The following is a 16,779-nucleotide window of genomic DNA, read 5'->3' as shown; positions in this document are numbered from 1 at the left end:
GATCAGGCAACTGAATGCTTAGAGTCAACATTCCCCCATACCTTAGATAATGTAGCTCCTCTAAAAAGGAAAATGGTCAGAGACAAAAAAATTAGCACCCTGGTATAATGATGACACTCGCACATTAAAACAGACCACTCGAAAATTGGAACATAAATGGCGTCAAACAAAATTGGTAGTGTTCAAATTAGCGTGGAAGGAGAGCTTTCTGAAGTATAGAAAAGCTCTTAGTGCTGCGAGATCAACATATCTCTCCTCCCTAATAGAAGATAACAAAAATAATCCTAGATTCCTATTTAATACTGTAGCAAAATTAACCAGGAATAAGTCCACTATAGACACATGCACACCTGCAGTATGTAGTAGCAACGACTTCATGATTTTTTTTAATGACAAAATTGAGAATATCCGACAAAAAATTCAAACTACTAATTTAAGGTCAGACAATGAAAGTGACCTTGTAGCTAACTATATAACTGTATCAGATCATCAGTTAGAATGTTTTACCCCCCTTAAAGAAACTGAATTATTTTCATTAATCTCTGCATCAAAAGCCTCAACTTGCGTACTAGATCCCTTACCTACACATCTATTCAAACAGATAATACCTGAAGTAATTGAACTGCTTCTAAAAATAATAAATTCTTCTCCTACGATTGGCTATGTACCCAAATCCTTTAAACTAGCAGTTATCAAACCCCTGATTAAAAAACCTGACCTTGATCCCTGTCAGCTGTCCAATTATCGGCCAATATCAAACCTCCTCTTTATCTCCAAGATCCTTGAAAAAGCTGTGGCACAACAGTTATGCTCATATTTACATAGGAATAACATCCATGAAATGTATCAGTCACGATTTAGACCTCATCATAGCACAGAGACAGCACTGGTTAAAGTAGTAAATGACCTACTGTTGGCGTCTGATCAGGGCTGTATCTCGCTACTTGTGTTGCTTGACCTTAGTGCAGCATTTGATACCATTGATCATTCCATTCTTCTGGATAGACTAGAAAATGTTGTGGGAGTTAAGGGAACGGCCCTCTCCTGGCTCAGGTCTTATTTAACTGATCGTTATCAGTATGTTGATATAAATGGTGATATTTCTAGACGTACTGAGGTAAAGTTTGGTGTTCCACAAGGTTCTGTCTTGGGTCCACTGCTTTTTTCTCTATATATCTTACCTCTGGGTGATATTATTCGTAAACATTGTATTAGTTTCCACTGTTATGCTGATGACACACAGTTGTATGTCTCTGCAAAACCTGATGAGAGACACCAGCTTTATAGAATTGAGAAATGTGTTAAGGACATTAGACACTGGATGCTTATTAATTTCCTTCTGCTTAACTCTGACAAGACTGAAGTACTTGTACTAGGACCACATACAGCTAGAAGTAAGTTTTCTGATTACACAGTGACTCTGGATGGCCTTTCTGTTTCTTCATGTGCAGCAGTAAAAGACCTCGGAGTGATTATTGACCCCAGTCTTTCATTCGAAACTCACATTGATATCACCCGGATAGCTTTCTTTCATCTCAGAAATATTGCAAAGATAAGAAATTTAATGTCATTACATGATGCGGAAAAACTAGTCCATGCTTTCGTTACCTCCAGGTTGGATTATTGTAATGCCTTACTGTCTGGATGTTCCAATAAGTGCATAAACAAGCTCCACTTAGTTCAAAATGCAGCAGCAAGAGTCCTTACTAGAACTAGAAAATATGACCACATCACGCCTGTCTTATCCACACTGCATTGGCTCCCAATCAAATTTCGTATTGATTATAAAATACTATTATTGACCTTTAAAGCACTAAATGGTCTCGCACCACAGTACCTGAGTGAACTTCTGCTCCTCTATGACCCGCCACGCCTACTTAGATCAAAAGGTGCAGGCTATCTGCTGGTACCTCGTATAGTGAAGGCTACATCAGGGGGCACAGCCTTTTCTTACAAAGCCCCACAGTTATGGAACAGCCTTCCAAGTAATGTTCGGGAATCAGACACAGTCTCAGCATTTAAGTCTAGGCTGAAAACATATCTGTTTAGCCAAGCCTTTTGTTAATGGTGTTTATGAGGTAAAGGTGTAGATCTAGAGGGTCCTCAGACATAGAATGTTTTCGTAAACTGGGATGTATGGATGCTGTCAGTCCCCACTCGCTTGCTCACTCGAGTTTGTTGACGGTGTAGTGGCTGGCTGCTTTATGTCCCGGGGCTCCCTCATGCCTGTGTTACCTTCTGGCTCTCCCCTTTTACTTATGCTGTCATGGTTAGTTGCCGGAGTCCCTGCTTGTACTCAGTGCAATATGTATACTGTTCCTACTTATTCAGGTGACATTGGGCATACCTAACAACCTGCGTTTTCTTTCCCTCCCCCCCAAATCTGTTCCTCTGAGTTACATGGAGTCAACAGGAAATCTTTTGGTGGAGAGGGTGGAGACCTCAACTGGCTATCGTAGCCTGCAGGGAATTGGCCGGCCGTCAGACATTCTGTCGCATGTCCCAGACCCGGTGAAATGTAACTGAATTGTCTTGGCCAGCCCCAAGGGTCTCATCTGCATCTCATCATTGCTGAGGAGTGTGCTCCCATCACCCAATCAAGCATCCAGCCAGAGCAGGTCATATTTTTTTAACCATATTAACATGCCATTGTTGTGTATTATGCCTGATGTCAAGACTCTCGTCTCTGCGAGCCTACCACACAGATTTAATACTTGTGTCATTTTTAGGGCATACCTAACAACCTGTGTTTTCTCCCCCCCCCCCCATCTGTCCCTCTGGGTTACATGTTGGTCCTGGGGTTGAGATGCTGGCCTCTTCTGCCCCTCGGACCTGCTTGGTCCGTCCTGGTGCCCTGTGTCTGGTCGGAGTTTTATCGCATCGCTCCTGTGAAGGACAGCCCCATGAGGACAGTTGAGGGTTATACCTGGAGGATGCTCTGGACTCTTACAGTCATGCTTTTATGGCTGAGGACTACAGTTGACTTGCTAACTTTAGGACTGCAGTTGTCATGAACAGTTTTGCACTCAAGTTTCCATCAATGAAGAGTTTATAACATCAACGAAACTGTCTTCATGTTAAAACTGTTAATGTTATAGTCATGCTGTCTGTTGTTGCCCAAATGAGGATGGGTTCCCTTTTGAGTCTGGTTCCTCTCGATGTTTCTTCCTCATGTCGTCTGAGGGAGTTTTTCCTTGCCACCGTCGCCACAGGCTTGCTCATTGGGGATAGATTAGGGACAAAATTAGCTCATGTTTTAAGTCGTTCAGATTCTGTAAAGCTGCTTTGCGACAATGTTTATTGTTAAAAGCGCTATACAAATAAACTTGACTTAAACTTGGGCCCTGTCCACATGGCAACGGATTCAGGTGACTCCGATACAATTGCTTATCGTTTAGGCCTGGCGTCCACACGGCACCGGCGTTTTGGGTGCCCAAAACGCAATCTTTTTGAGAACGGGTTCCAGAGTGGAAAGATCTGGCAACGTTGCCGTTGTGAAGTCGTCTGGATGAGTAGAACGGATTTGTTTACGATGACGTCACAACCACATGACTGTGAGTGCTTCACGCCGGGTAGAAGTGTAACGAACTCGATGTGAGTTGTCAACAAATCCTATAACTTGGTTCATGAAACGCGCTTACAAAATATTTTCACTGTGAATATTTATTGTGTAATGGTGCAAAGTGAGAGAGACTCTGCCCTTAGGGCAGAGTCAATCCCACCAGCAAAAATAGGGAAAAAAAAAGGAGCGATCTCACCTCTTCAGATGTGGGTTTAAGTCCTACAATACATTCCTCAAAAAGGGCGTAGAAGAAATTAATCCATCAACGTGTATCATTCAATTTATTCCGGACCATTAAAGACGCCGCCTTCCACGTAGAATCATACGTCATCCTCGTCGCCATATTGGATAGGTCAAAGCGGAGAATAAAGATTCATATGCTGCGTTTAACTGTACCAACAGGTTTACCGTCCAAACGAGATCATATGGGATTACCTTTCACAGGTGAGAAACAACAAATTAATCCATCAACGTGTATCATTCAATTTATTCCGGACCATTAAAGACGCCGCCTTCCGCGTAGAATCATGTCATCCTCGCCGCCATTTTGGAGAGGTCAAAGCGGAGAATAAAGATTAGCTGCGTTTAACTGTACCAACAGGTTTGCCGTCCAAATGAGATCACATGGGATTACCTTTCACAGGTGAGACTGGAAAAATACTTTTCATTGTATTTGGTCATTATAATGTAATTTTACAAACAGATTTTCCTGACTTTGTGGTTAATATGAAGTCTCGCGCATAATAGTTTATGCGCATGCGTCCTTACTTCTTCTATTGTTCTGGTGTCTCCGAAGGGACCGTCTTACAGCACCCCTAGAGGTGTGGCATGTGTATTGCATCGTTTTCAGCAAGCGTTGCGTTGCCATATGGACCTGATATTTTACTGATTGTTGCCCATTTGGACGCAATATATTTTTAAATAACATCTCGTTGCCGTTGTCGTGTGGATATAGCCTTGATCTTGCTCCTGAATTTACCCGTGATATGCCCTTTTAATGTTTCCCCGCCACATGCCTATGTTAGAGCTCCCTCTATGGGACTGTTGTAGCTATGCCCTGCATTTCTGCATCCTCTCCTCAGTCTGCATTTACCCTGGCTAAAAAAGTTATGTATCCAGAGCAGTTGGATTATAATCTACACTTTAATGATCTATAACCTGAGTCTAAGTGCACGTAATAGTGTCTTCATGTATTAAATGATAAGTGCACAAGAATAGTGTCACTCAGTGTTGGTCACTACATTTGTAAAGAGTATTTTGAGAGCTCATGACTGCTAGCTTTGCTAACCATGTGGTTTTGTTGTTGTACGTTAGCTAGTGTTATCTTCACATGCTTCTGCTTTCTGCTTTCTTGTGTTAGGCTGCCTTTATGAAGATTCATGATCATCTTTTGCTCTTTGTTATAAATGTTAACAGGTATGTAGCCAACTCCCATTACCATGTTAAGCAAGTAGTTTGTTTATTGGAAAGTTATTTTTCTATTCAATGTTACTGGATAGCACTGGTTAGCCAGATCAGTGACCATGTATTCACTAACCCAATAAGGGAAAGATTCAGATTCATTTCATGATCTTGATGTAATATAAACAATACAGGCCTAATGCAATATATTTATTTTCTATGATAATTCTTTTGTATTTTATTTTCTCATTATTGAAATGCGGTTAAAGGGTCAGTCTGCATTTACCCTGGCTGGGAGAGGCTGCCTTTGTGAAGATTCATGATCACCTTTTGCTCTTTGTTATAAATGTCAACAGAATAAACGGTTGGGTGCCAAAAGCATCATTGGTGTGTCATCAATCACAATGCAACGAGTAAACAACCGCCACACCTACATGCCCCATCCCAGTCTACATTTGATTACAGTAAGTCCTATTTCCATCTCTTCTTGCTGTGCACCTCATCATAGGTTCTACCTCCATCTCCTTCCCATTCCATTCTGCATTATCACATAAAGATGTATTAAAGAGGCATATATCTGCTTAAGTAGCATAATATTTAAGTGCAAAAGTGTGTACAAATAAATATAAGCAGACCTGCAACAAGGGCATCCTTAGGCCAACGGCTGAACCAGTCCATGGTGCATCCCGAGATGAGGGCAGGAAACTTCAACGCTCTGTTGCGGAACTTTTCTCCCACTGGTGAAAAGCATAATACCACATGCAGATTCTGCCTTACACGACTCATAAAGAAGTCATACAAGTTCTCATTGGTGGGAGGTTGCCGGGGAAACTCCCGTTTCATGACTGGCACAAGGTCACTGAGGATCTCGTCACTCTCATCACGTGCAAAAAGGTTGGATACCTGCAAAGAACACCAAGTTTCCCCAAGTCACTTTAGTGAACTCATCATATACAGTGAAATCACATGCAGGGCTCTGTGCCGGTCAGTCCCAATGGAGGACATAGAGGGAGCATGGGATTTGCACCTCTCAGTCCCAGTAAGGGAAGTGAAGGTATAATGGACTCTTTGCCTGTCAGTCCTACTGGAAGAAGTAAGGGAGCTGTGGGGTCTGTGCCTCTCAGTCCAAGTGAAGGGAGTGAATGTGTCGGTCAACGACAATAAAGGAGGTGAAGGAGGCATGAGGTCTGCTTGCCAGTCCCAGTTAAGGAAATGAAGTAGGTAACAGATGTGTGCTTTTCAGTCCTGAGTAATGGAAGTGAAGGAGGTGTAAGATATCTGTCCATCAGCGCCAGTAAAGGAAGTGAAGGAGTTGTGGACTCCGTGCCTGTCATTCCTAGGGAAGGATGTGAAGGAGGTGTAGGGGTCTGTGGTTGTCAGTCGCAGTCAAGGAAGTGAAAGAGCAGTGAATCCTGTATCTGTCTGTCCCAGTACATGTGACATGGAACATGTCCTCAGTGTTTGATATTCAGTGAAGGAGGTATGGCTTCTACTGATCTTAGTGAAGGAAGTGGCCTCGATAAGTTTCAGTAAAATAACAGTGGCCCAAGTGTCTTTCAGTCTCAGTAAAGGAGGCAAGGCCTTGGGTCTGCTGGTCCCAGTAGAAGCCATGGCATTTTTGTCTGTCAATCTTAGTAAAAGCAAACTGGTAAAAGGACAACATTTTGAAGAAGAAAAAAGAAGCAGCCACCACAACATTTAAATAAACTGACTGGTTTAAATATAAATATGAGCTAACTGCCATATCATATTAGTGTTTGATAAATGATGAAAAAATGGCTTGACTTTTGCCCAATGCTGAACGTTACAAGTTAAAAATCTGTGTGATCAATACACATCAGTGCAGTTTATTAATATTTCTCATCAGGAGCAGTGCCATCAAAGCCAGCTCTCTCTTTTCGAGTGTTTAATTGCTGATTAATGATAATGGCTTCAGGGAAAGCAGCTGACACAGCTAGAGCTGCGAGATGATAAACAGAGCACTCCCTGTGGGCTTCAATCCACAACCTACCATTTCTTTGTGTTCATCTATAAATTATCCATATGTATTTTCTTCTGTTTTTCTCTTACACCTGTGTCATGAGTATGTGGGTGCATGAGTGAGTGAAGTGTGGTAGACTATGTGTCTACCCAACAGGGAAAGATGTGTGAACATGGTCACAACCGATCACCTCATGGTTTATGAACTGGTGTGTGTGGACTCCAAAGTTGTGACCTAACTCATCAACAAAATGCTGAAATGGTGAGATGTCTGGAAAGGTGTGTGTGTATATGAGTGAGAGAGAGAGACCTCTCCAGATGAGAGCACATTGTTCATGTACTCAAGGAAGGCTTCATCTTTAATCTCGTTGTCGGTGAAGAGAAAGGTAACACCTCGTCCCTGTTGCCCTGCCTTTCTGTAGAGCGCCTTCAGATCCTCCATCAGGTTAGAAGTGTTATATGACCTGTACATGGTGAAAATAAAGTATTATATATTTTTACATTCATTATGTACCATATAGACTTTTCATATTTCATTCTTTTTTTCAGGAAGGATTTTATCTAATCTGGGTGATGGTGGATCTGGAGCCCATCACTGTGACACTGAATGTGAGGCAGGAATACAGCCTGGATGGGACATCAGTCCATCACAGTGCACCATGCACACACTTTTATTCTAGATTTACTGTGCAATTGTGTTCAACCCTTTGGGGTTGAGAGCTTCACTGGCAAAGCTCAACAAGTTTAGAATGAGTTGGTCATGTATTGAGATAAATATCTTCAAGTTTTTTTTTATCATACAAGCATGATAAACATATTGACACAAACTTTATACTTTACACTTTCCTATGTGCCCACTGCCATATTTTGTTTTTAAAATTACCTAAATTGGATAAAGCATAAAACTTGTCACCTTCCTCAGTCACACCGGAGTCGGAGGGCTGAGCACCCAATTACGCATTCATAAAAGACTATTTGCATGGTAACGGCATGATAATCACTTTCACTCTTTTGGTTTCGATTGGTTTCTCTCAGGAACACCCACCATAAACAGGATAAAATCTGTCAGACATAGTTCAGGCTATTTGGAGGTAAAACTTGTGAGATGGCATGTGGATTTTATGCACTTTGGATGATTCAGCTGATTCATTGAATGTGAATGGAAATATTTTTCCCTTCTCATTGAATACACCTCCCACTGCCAACCCTTTATCCCGAAACAATAGGACAAATTTATTATGGCCAGTTAATTGTCCAAATCAATGGAGATTTAAGTTTTTGTGCTTGATGCATTCCTAAGACTGAACAGAATCACCTCAAGTGACCAAAACGGCTTGACAGAATGGGTAAGGTCATTTTCCCCCCACACACACATTCCAACACATTCTAAAATGCAGGGGGTTTTTTTAGAACGATCTTCATTTATGTTTTTTTAAGTGCAATCATGACATACATACTACATAGATATTATTGTAGCTGAACTTGTGCTGAATACAAAGTCATATGACTTTGAAAATACTGCTTAGATTTGTTGAAATTGATAAAATCAGAGCATGCCAAAATCATAAGAGTGCCAGAAAATACCCTCAGACCCCAGAGGGTTATGGTCTACTGACCTTGCAGGTAAATGGACCAAAGATGTTCATGTATACACAAGGTACCAATGTTCTTCACTTATATTTTTACCATCATGTAATTTTGTTATATGATTACCATTATTGGTACCTATGATTACAATTACTGGCACCTACAATTACAGCATGTTTCCTGAGTAAAAATACGAGTACATTATGATTACATAAGAAAATGCAATCAATTACAATCAATTATGATTACTCCATGTCTAGTACACGTGTTCACTGCCTCAGATGGGTTAAATGCAGAGAAAGAACTTCACTGTGCTCTAAAACTACATGTGACAAATAAATGCTGCTTCTTCTTCATTACATTTTAAAATAAATATGTAATATATGTAAAAGAAATAGGAAGGTGTAGCTGGGACCCAGAAAGGTAACTGCACCTTAATGGCTGCTTCATAGTTTTTGAGTTCTTGCTATTTTTTGCTCGAATTATTATAACACTGCTATAATCATTTTCTCCTTTTAATCAACAGCAGCCATCACTAAAACAGTGATATATAGCCAAAAGAGTGATCTTTTGGCTATATATCACTGTTTTAGTGATGGCTGCTGTTGGATTAAATAGGTTAACCTATCCAAGTTCCTTTTTGTGATCTTTAAGGAGCCATGGCTGAAGTTGAATCATCTCTATTTTAACCTGAAGAACTGTTGTCTTTTGAGATTTGTATACAAGCAAGCACTTGTAAGCCCGGTACCTAAAGTACATCCGCCTGAGGACATAGAAACAGATTTTAGGCAGATATCAGTGCTCCCCATCCTCACCAAGGTTCTGGAGAATCTGTCTAAACAAATCTATCAAATCTATCTGAACAAAGATGTACTGAAATCAAGAGGAACTCAAGATGCCTTTACTGAAGGGAGATCAACTGTCTCAGCATTAAGTAACATCACTCAGACACAGTTTAACAGCACGGATAATAGGCCGCAGGGTAAGAAAAATATTCATGCATTATTCCTTGATTTTTCCAAGGCATTTGACTTTGTGAATCATTTTCTCCTTTTAAGCTGAAGCACCTCAGTATCAACAAAACCTTATGGTTATGGATTCAGACCTTCCTAACCAGACAAACGCAACAAGTAAGGCTTCCTGGTATTCTCTCTAAAACCAAGCCCTGCCCTGCTGGCATTTCACAGGGTTCTGTAATCTCTCTGTAGATGTTCAATATTTTCATTAATGGCATTGACGATGGAATACCAGAGAATATGCGCAAGCGTATTGCTATGTCCAAGTATGCTGATGATTGCACCTTGTGTACATCGAAGGTTTCTGAGTCAACAATGCAAGTTGATAATCTGCATGAGTGGTCAAGTTCCAATCAAATGGTTTTCAACAGCAAGAAAACTAAAGACATATGGATATCCTTCAACCAGGCTTCCATTCAGCCTGACAACTTGTACATAGGAAGTGCTGCCATCAAGAGGGTCTCGATGTTTACTGTACACTCTTAGGTGTTTGGCAACAACAGGATCTGCGCTGGAACCACCATGTTAATGAAATAATTAAAGGGATCCTCCAGTGGATTTATTCTTAAACTTATTTTAAGGAAAAGAAATTTTCAAAAATTTCAAAAATCAAACTTTCATTTTCAGAGACCAAATAGTGTTTGAGAAAAATGAATTTTCTTGAAAATGCCAGATGTCCTGTGGTGGTGATGTATGCGATGACATCAGGTAGTGGTCACTTTGAGCCTCTCAGCTGTTTATATTCTCTGTTTACATCATAGTTTTCTTGTTTTGCAAGTATTTTACCGAATTTATCAATTTTTAAATACGTATGCCTCATTGTGTAGCAAATATGCCGCAATGATGCTAAAAAGAAAGCACAAACTGAAAGTAGACCGCATTTCTACAGAGAAAATGCAGTGTGCACTGCAAAAAATGATATCTTAGCAAGTGAAAATATCTTGAAAATAGTTGAAATGATCTAGCATTTCCTGTTAGAAGAATACAAGATACAGATTCTGAGATTATTAAACCTAGTTCTAGACTGAAACCAACTTATTCCAAGATGTCGTCAAGCAAAAATCTGTCCATGCAGCAAGATAATTTCACTAGTATTAATTTTCTCCTCAAATTAAATCTTTTTGCAGTGTGCTTGCTCAGCTGTGGCAGAGCCGTGTCACTGACAGAAATTGGATCAGACATGAGACCTCACACTGCAAAATCTTTTTTACATGATCTACAAATAGTGTGTGTGGCAGTGTGTGTGTGTGTGTGTGTGTGTGTGTGTGTGTGTGTGTGTGTGTGTGTGTGTGTATATGCATGTGTGTATGCATGCTCTAAACTCTCAATTTAAAATGGCTCAACTCGCATGACATGACAATTCACTCTAAAATATTTTTTTTTACATAATCTACATGGTGCTGGTGCTGTGTAGATTAACAGAGTATGTGGCATGGTTTAAAACAGAGATTTTAGAGTGTGAAACGTGCAGCGTGACATGACTAAGTTTTTCCTCCCGAAACTCCATTCATTTGAATGGGGGGAAAAAATGAAAGAAAGTGAAATGGCGGGAAAAAAATAAAGGAAAAAAAAGGAAAAGATCAGCGGGTCAGACCTGATTGCATGTATGTGTCAGGGGAGTTGGCCGGAGGTATCACATGAAGTTTAGTTGGTCTCCAGTGAAGCATGTCCGAGCAGGACGATTGGATTCATGAGCCCCATTCATTGACTGAGAATATAAGAAAGCTTTAATAAAGAAAGCTAAATAAGCTATAAGAAAGCCGAGATTATAAGAAAGATTGAGAATATAAGAAAGCTTATGCTTTTTTTAGCATCACTGTGGTATTTATATGCTACACAATAGAGCATATTTATTTAAAAACTGCAAAATTCAGTAAAAATACTTGTAAAACTAGCAAAACTATGATGTAAACAGATAATATAAACAGCTGAGTGGCTCCAAGTGACAAATGACAGAAAAATGACAGAAAAACAAGAATAAAAGAACAAGTGCATCTATTCAAAAGCTGTATACAAACGCACTACACTGGTTCAAGCTGGATGCGTCAGAGTTGGAAAGGTATAAATATCGTTTTTTAAGAAAAAGGCTTTTTATTTTACAGGTCTCTGCACTATGCAGCTTACAGACAATTCACTTGGTGGACTCATGGCTACTTGGGGAATACAGTAAGAAGATTTATTATTGTACTTGCTGCACAAAGCAGCGTGAAGCACTGAATGTTCTTAAGTTTACATTATTATTATTACTACTACTACTACTACTGTTCACCCATTTTTGGTTTTTTTTGGCACCGTTACTTCTCCTACAGCCTTTGAGATATCAACACCATTCCAACTCTGACACATTTGTCCTGAACCATGCCACACACTCTCTATTAATCTACCCAGCACCATGTAGATCATTTTAAAAAAAAGATTTTAGATGGCAAAATGTCATGTCTCACTGTGAGTTGAGCCATTTTAAACCGAGACTTTAGAGCGTGCAGCCACACACACACACTTTGCACCATACACACACTTTCTGTAGATCATGTAAAAAAGGTTTTGCAGTGCGAGGTCTCATGTCTGATCCAGTTTCTGTCAGTGACACTCTGCCACAGTAGAGCAAGCACACTTTACATTTTCTCTATGGAAATGCAGCCTAGTTCCAGCTTATGCTTTCTTTTTAGCATCACTCTGGTATTTATATGCTACACAATAGGGCATATTTATTTAAAAACTGCTAAATTCAGTAAAAATACTTGTAAAACTAATAAAACTATGATGTAAACAGAGAATATAAACAGCCGAGTGGCTCCAAGCGACACCTGATGTAATCACATATGTCACCACCGCAGGAAGTCCATCTGGCATTTTAAAGAAAATTCATTTTTCTCGAACACTATTTGGTCTCCGAAAAAGAAAAAGTATGATTTTTGAAATCTGTGATAATAATCATGCGATAATAAAATAAGTCTGAGAATAAATCTGCTGGAGGATCCTTTTAATAAAGCAAACAAAAGGTTACGCTACCGACGCAAATGCAGGAAGGCTAATCTACCCAAGGATGTGGGGATCACAGTAAGATTCGTCTGGTGCTAGAGTATGCATCGTGGGAATGGAGCAGCATCCTGAAATACCTCGTAGAGGAAATACAACAAGTGCAAAATCGCTGTATGGCCAGAATTGCCACCCAGAACACAAGTCTTCTAAGTCTGGAGGAACAAAGAGATGAGGCGACCATACATGAGCTTGAAAAAATTATAAAGGACCCTAACCATCCAAATCATGTGTTCCTTCCAGGGATGGTGGCCCACAAGAACACAACTAGGAACAAAAGTTGTCTCGCGATACCATTATCAGGAACCGAAAGAAGTCGTTTATCTCAAGAGCATGTCACCTCCTAAAGAACTGGACATAGTCAAACTCTTATCTATTATACTCTTATTTTTTGGATGCATATTTCTATGACTTTGTTTTTGTTGTAAATTCATCAATATACAGTTATTATTATTATTATTATTATTATTATTATTAATAAAGAAAAATGTCATTTACTGTGTTTCTTGTTAATCTATTTCTTTCAATTTAAAAAAAAATATATTCTTTCATGCATACAGCAGATATTCTTAAGCACTAAATCATTTAAACAGCCTACAAAAACAGGATTAACAATAGAGCAGGCGTGTGTGACCATTGCCTAACCGTGTCAGTGTGATCTGAAATATATCATAGCCCGCGATGAAAGATGCCAGTCTCGTTAGACTCTGCTTGCCTGAGCCACCCACACCAACAAGGAGGGCATTCCCGCGGGGGTTCCGGATTATCCGAGACACCTGAGAGAGAGAGAGAGATTTCAAATTAAGATGTAACCAACAATTCTATGGGACAATAGAATTGTTAGTATGCCAGCAATTCTAGCTTGTTGGCATACTAACATTTGGGCTTCATGTCTTTTTTTGCATTCCAGATGAGCTAATATTAACCAAGGTACTTCATAGTTTGCATTTAAATAACTTTGAAGAAAATTGTTAAAAAGTTGGGGGGGTTGTGGGTGCATGGTTGAGGTGAGGTTGTTTGTTTTGTTATAGAAAAATAATCACTGAGTGGTAGTCGTAGATTATGTGAAAGGCAATATGAATTAGTTGTTACTGTAAAAACAATACTATATTAGAACAAGCACAGACTCATGGATTTTTAGTTATTTTTAACAAAATTTATAAGATCATGATGCTTCCATATACCTTGACCAGATGGACCATGGCATCAGTGAAGAACACCAGGTCCATGCCAGCTCCACGGATGCTCTCGTTATACAAGTCTAGGAACATGTTCAGTCTCTCACACAAGTCACCAAATGAAACGATGGGCTCATACACCTTTGGCATATCAAAGGTGGTGTCCTCTGGTTCCTCCCCTGCTCAGATACAAGCCATCATAGTTTAAGACATCTAATTAATGCCATCATTCTCAAGAGATTCTTAAGAACAGAAAGCCAGAAAAAGCATAATATTCAGATCTTCACTAGAACACATTTGTTTGCGACAAAATAATTCTGATAGTTTGTGGTACCTGTAGGCTCAGGTGCATCCTGGAGAAAGTCCACAAAGTAGGCATCCTCTCCGACTTCCAGAATCATGCGGGCGTCGGCACCCAGCTCCTTCTGTGCCAGGTCAGCCAGTGTCCGGTCAAACCAGGCCACATCATCAGGGCTTGTAAAGCGGTCAGCAATTACGCGTTTACACTCATGCTTCCAAAGACGCAGGAGGACCTTCAGGATGAAAAGTGAATCGGGCTCAATGATCAAAGCTAAAACTGACAATAATGCTTCATGGTAATGTGTATCTTATGTCCAAGGCCGGCCACGGCTTTTCCCAAAATCTTTCATTACCTCCATCCTATCCCAAAACATTCCATTTCACGTCATCATATACAATCTGAGCCTATCCTATCACATTCCATCTATCCTATCCTACCCCATCCTGTTTTTTTCTTAGTTGTATTTCTAGTGCCTGGCAGAGGAGGATGGTTTTCCCACAAATGAGTCATGGCAACAGTCATGGGATAGTAATGGACTAGTTCCAGAAGGTGGCAGCTATAATGGCTGCCATAAAACTCCAAATATGATGAAACATCTGTGCTGTACCTAAAAGAACTAAATAAAAAGTAAACGAAAACTTGTCAGTTCCCCAAAATAAAGCTTAAGCACTTGTTAATGAAGCACTTGTAAAACTATAACTAACCTGAAAAAAAACAAACCAAAAACTAAATACTAAATAAAAAACTACCACAATTGGGAAACCTTGGGGAAAACCCAAGGTTTTTAGCTTCATCTTAGGGGGTTGCCTTTACTACTACACTCAGGCTTGCTTACTGCAGGTTAAGGCACTGATGAAATATAGGTCTATAGAAATATATTGCTGATTTTTCTAGAGAAATTTCATCTCAGCATATTCTGTACTGTCCTATTCTATTCCATCCTATACTGTACTGTCCTAATCAAGGCTATCATATCCCACAAGTGTGATAAAAATGTTACCACTTTTGGAGTTTACATTTAAAGATTTTTGTGGAAAAGCATTGCATTGTTCACTCGTTTCATCAGTATCAGCTTAAATGCCTTGATGCTAAGCATAGTCTTTCTTTGAAGTTTTTTTTTTAAATCAGGCATCATCAAGAAATAAGTATTATTTTAAGCTGAGAAATGGGTGGCACGGTGGTGCCAGGGTTAATATAGTGAACAAAACCAAAGACTAAAAGTAAAACTAGTAGTGAAAAAATAATTCTAACTGAAATAAAAATAAAACCAAGCTTTCAAAAAAAATCGAAATGAAATAAAAACTACAATGAACAATGCAACATGAAATAAAATGAAATAGCAGGTAACATCAGCTTCATTTTCATTTTGTTTTCCCTCTCGAGACAGTAACAGACAAGTTCCAGAAGATGACAGTAAGAATGGCTGACATAAAACTCCAAAGAAAACAACGCTTGCTGTGCAATACCTGAAAAACTGAAACTCAAAAACTAAACTAAAACTACTCAATTCCCCAAAATAAAAATACTTAAGCACTTGTAAAATTAACTATAACTAACCTGAAATAAAAAGACTAAATAAAAATTACCACAATGTATACATGGTATAGAAAATGAATGACTGAATGAAATAGAAATATTTGTCAAATTGTAATACATCACTAAATGTTTGCTTATTGTTTCTTTTTCATATTTAAAGATTAATTTTAAAAATACTATTTACTAAAAAGACATGAGGACAAAATTATGCATCATGAATCAGGGTTTAACACTGTGTAAACATGTGTTTTAAACAGTGCTTTAGTTTTTAGTAACAGCTCTTGGTAGCAGACATTACATGAGGTGAATGGACCACGTCGGCCGTGACTTTCAGCATGCCCTGCCAGATGCGGGAAAGGTCACGTAGGTTGAAGATGTAATGAAAGTTGGCCGGCGTGGGCAGCATCTTCAGCTTGGTGGTCTGCCAGAGGTGGCGAGTCAGAGGTACAAGATGGGCAATGGTGTCCATCACAGCATCGGAGAAACCACGATGGGAGCAGAAGTGACCCATACCAATCACTCCTGTTTAAAACAGAACAGTGTGCATGAAAAACTTGAGAAAATTGTAAATGCTCAACGTTTTCTTACTTTTTCTTACTGCCAACAAGCTACCTATAATCAATTCATAATGATGAATAATCTTTAGAAAGGTTTTAGTAGTTAATGAAGTCACAGCTTGTTTGCTACATGGATAACGAACACCCTCTTATTATATCAGTAGCACTTCACTTAATGATAGTGGCATCTTTTTTAAAGACAAAGATAAGTTTGTTCAAAAATAAGGTTCATCATTGAGGATTGAATGTTGAAACACACATTCAGACAGTTCCATAGCTCCTGATTGGATCGCTCTGCCCTTGACACTACTCTACATTGCTTTGTATATTTCTGTCTGGTTTGACCTTCATTTGTGTACAACTTGGTAGGAAAATATAAACTTACAGATACTCTACTAGGACATCTTTTTCAAAATAAAATTTCCTCTCAAAGATCTGAAAATCTGACAAAAAAAAAAGCGCCAAAAACCTGAACACCCCCCCCCCCCGTCAAAACCGAGGATAAAGAGAGGGGGGAGGCATGTTAGGAGAGAGCATGAAAGATGGAAAGGAAGGAGCTTAGAATTGACGGTAGGAACACTGAATGTGGGAACATTGACTGGTAGAGCGAGAGTCTGATGGA

At 39.4% G+C, this 16,779-nt stretch overlaps 1 protein-coding gene across 1 annotated transcript in view; it reads right to left on the bottom strand.

Moving 5' to 3' along the window:
• LOC132886222 (dynein axonemal heavy chain 5-like) overlaps positions 1-16,779 on the bottom strand; it is a 768,703-nt gene that overhangs the window by 159,098 nt on the left and 592,826 nt on the right. Inside the window, exons 51-56 of the mRNA XM_060920790.1 lie at positions 15,899-16,122; positions 14,098-14,296; positions 13,770-13,942; positions 13,231-13,361; positions 7,254-7,407; positions 5,599-5,866 (exon numbers count right to left, since the gene is read on the bottom strand). Of these exons, the coding sequence (XP_060776773.1) occupies positions 5,599-5,866; positions 7,254-7,407; positions 13,231-13,361; positions 13,770-13,942; positions 14,098-14,296; positions 15,899-16,122 (1,149 nt within the window). The remainder of the gene's footprint in view (positions 1-5,598; positions 5,867-7,253; positions 7,408-13,230; positions 13,362-13,769; positions 13,943-14,097; positions 14,297-15,898; positions 16,123-16,779) is intronic.

This window comes from Neoarius graeffei, chromosome 5 (genome assembly GCF_027579695.1).
Source record: "Neoarius graeffei isolate fNeoGra1 chromosome 5, fNeoGra1.pri, whole genome shotgun sequence".
Classification (NCBI taxonomy): Eukaryota; Metazoa; Chordata; class Actinopteri; order Siluriformes; family Ariidae; genus Neoarius; species Neoarius graeffei.
Note: the sequence above shows the minus strand (reverse complement) of the source record. Positions and strands in the feature narration are given on the sequence as shown.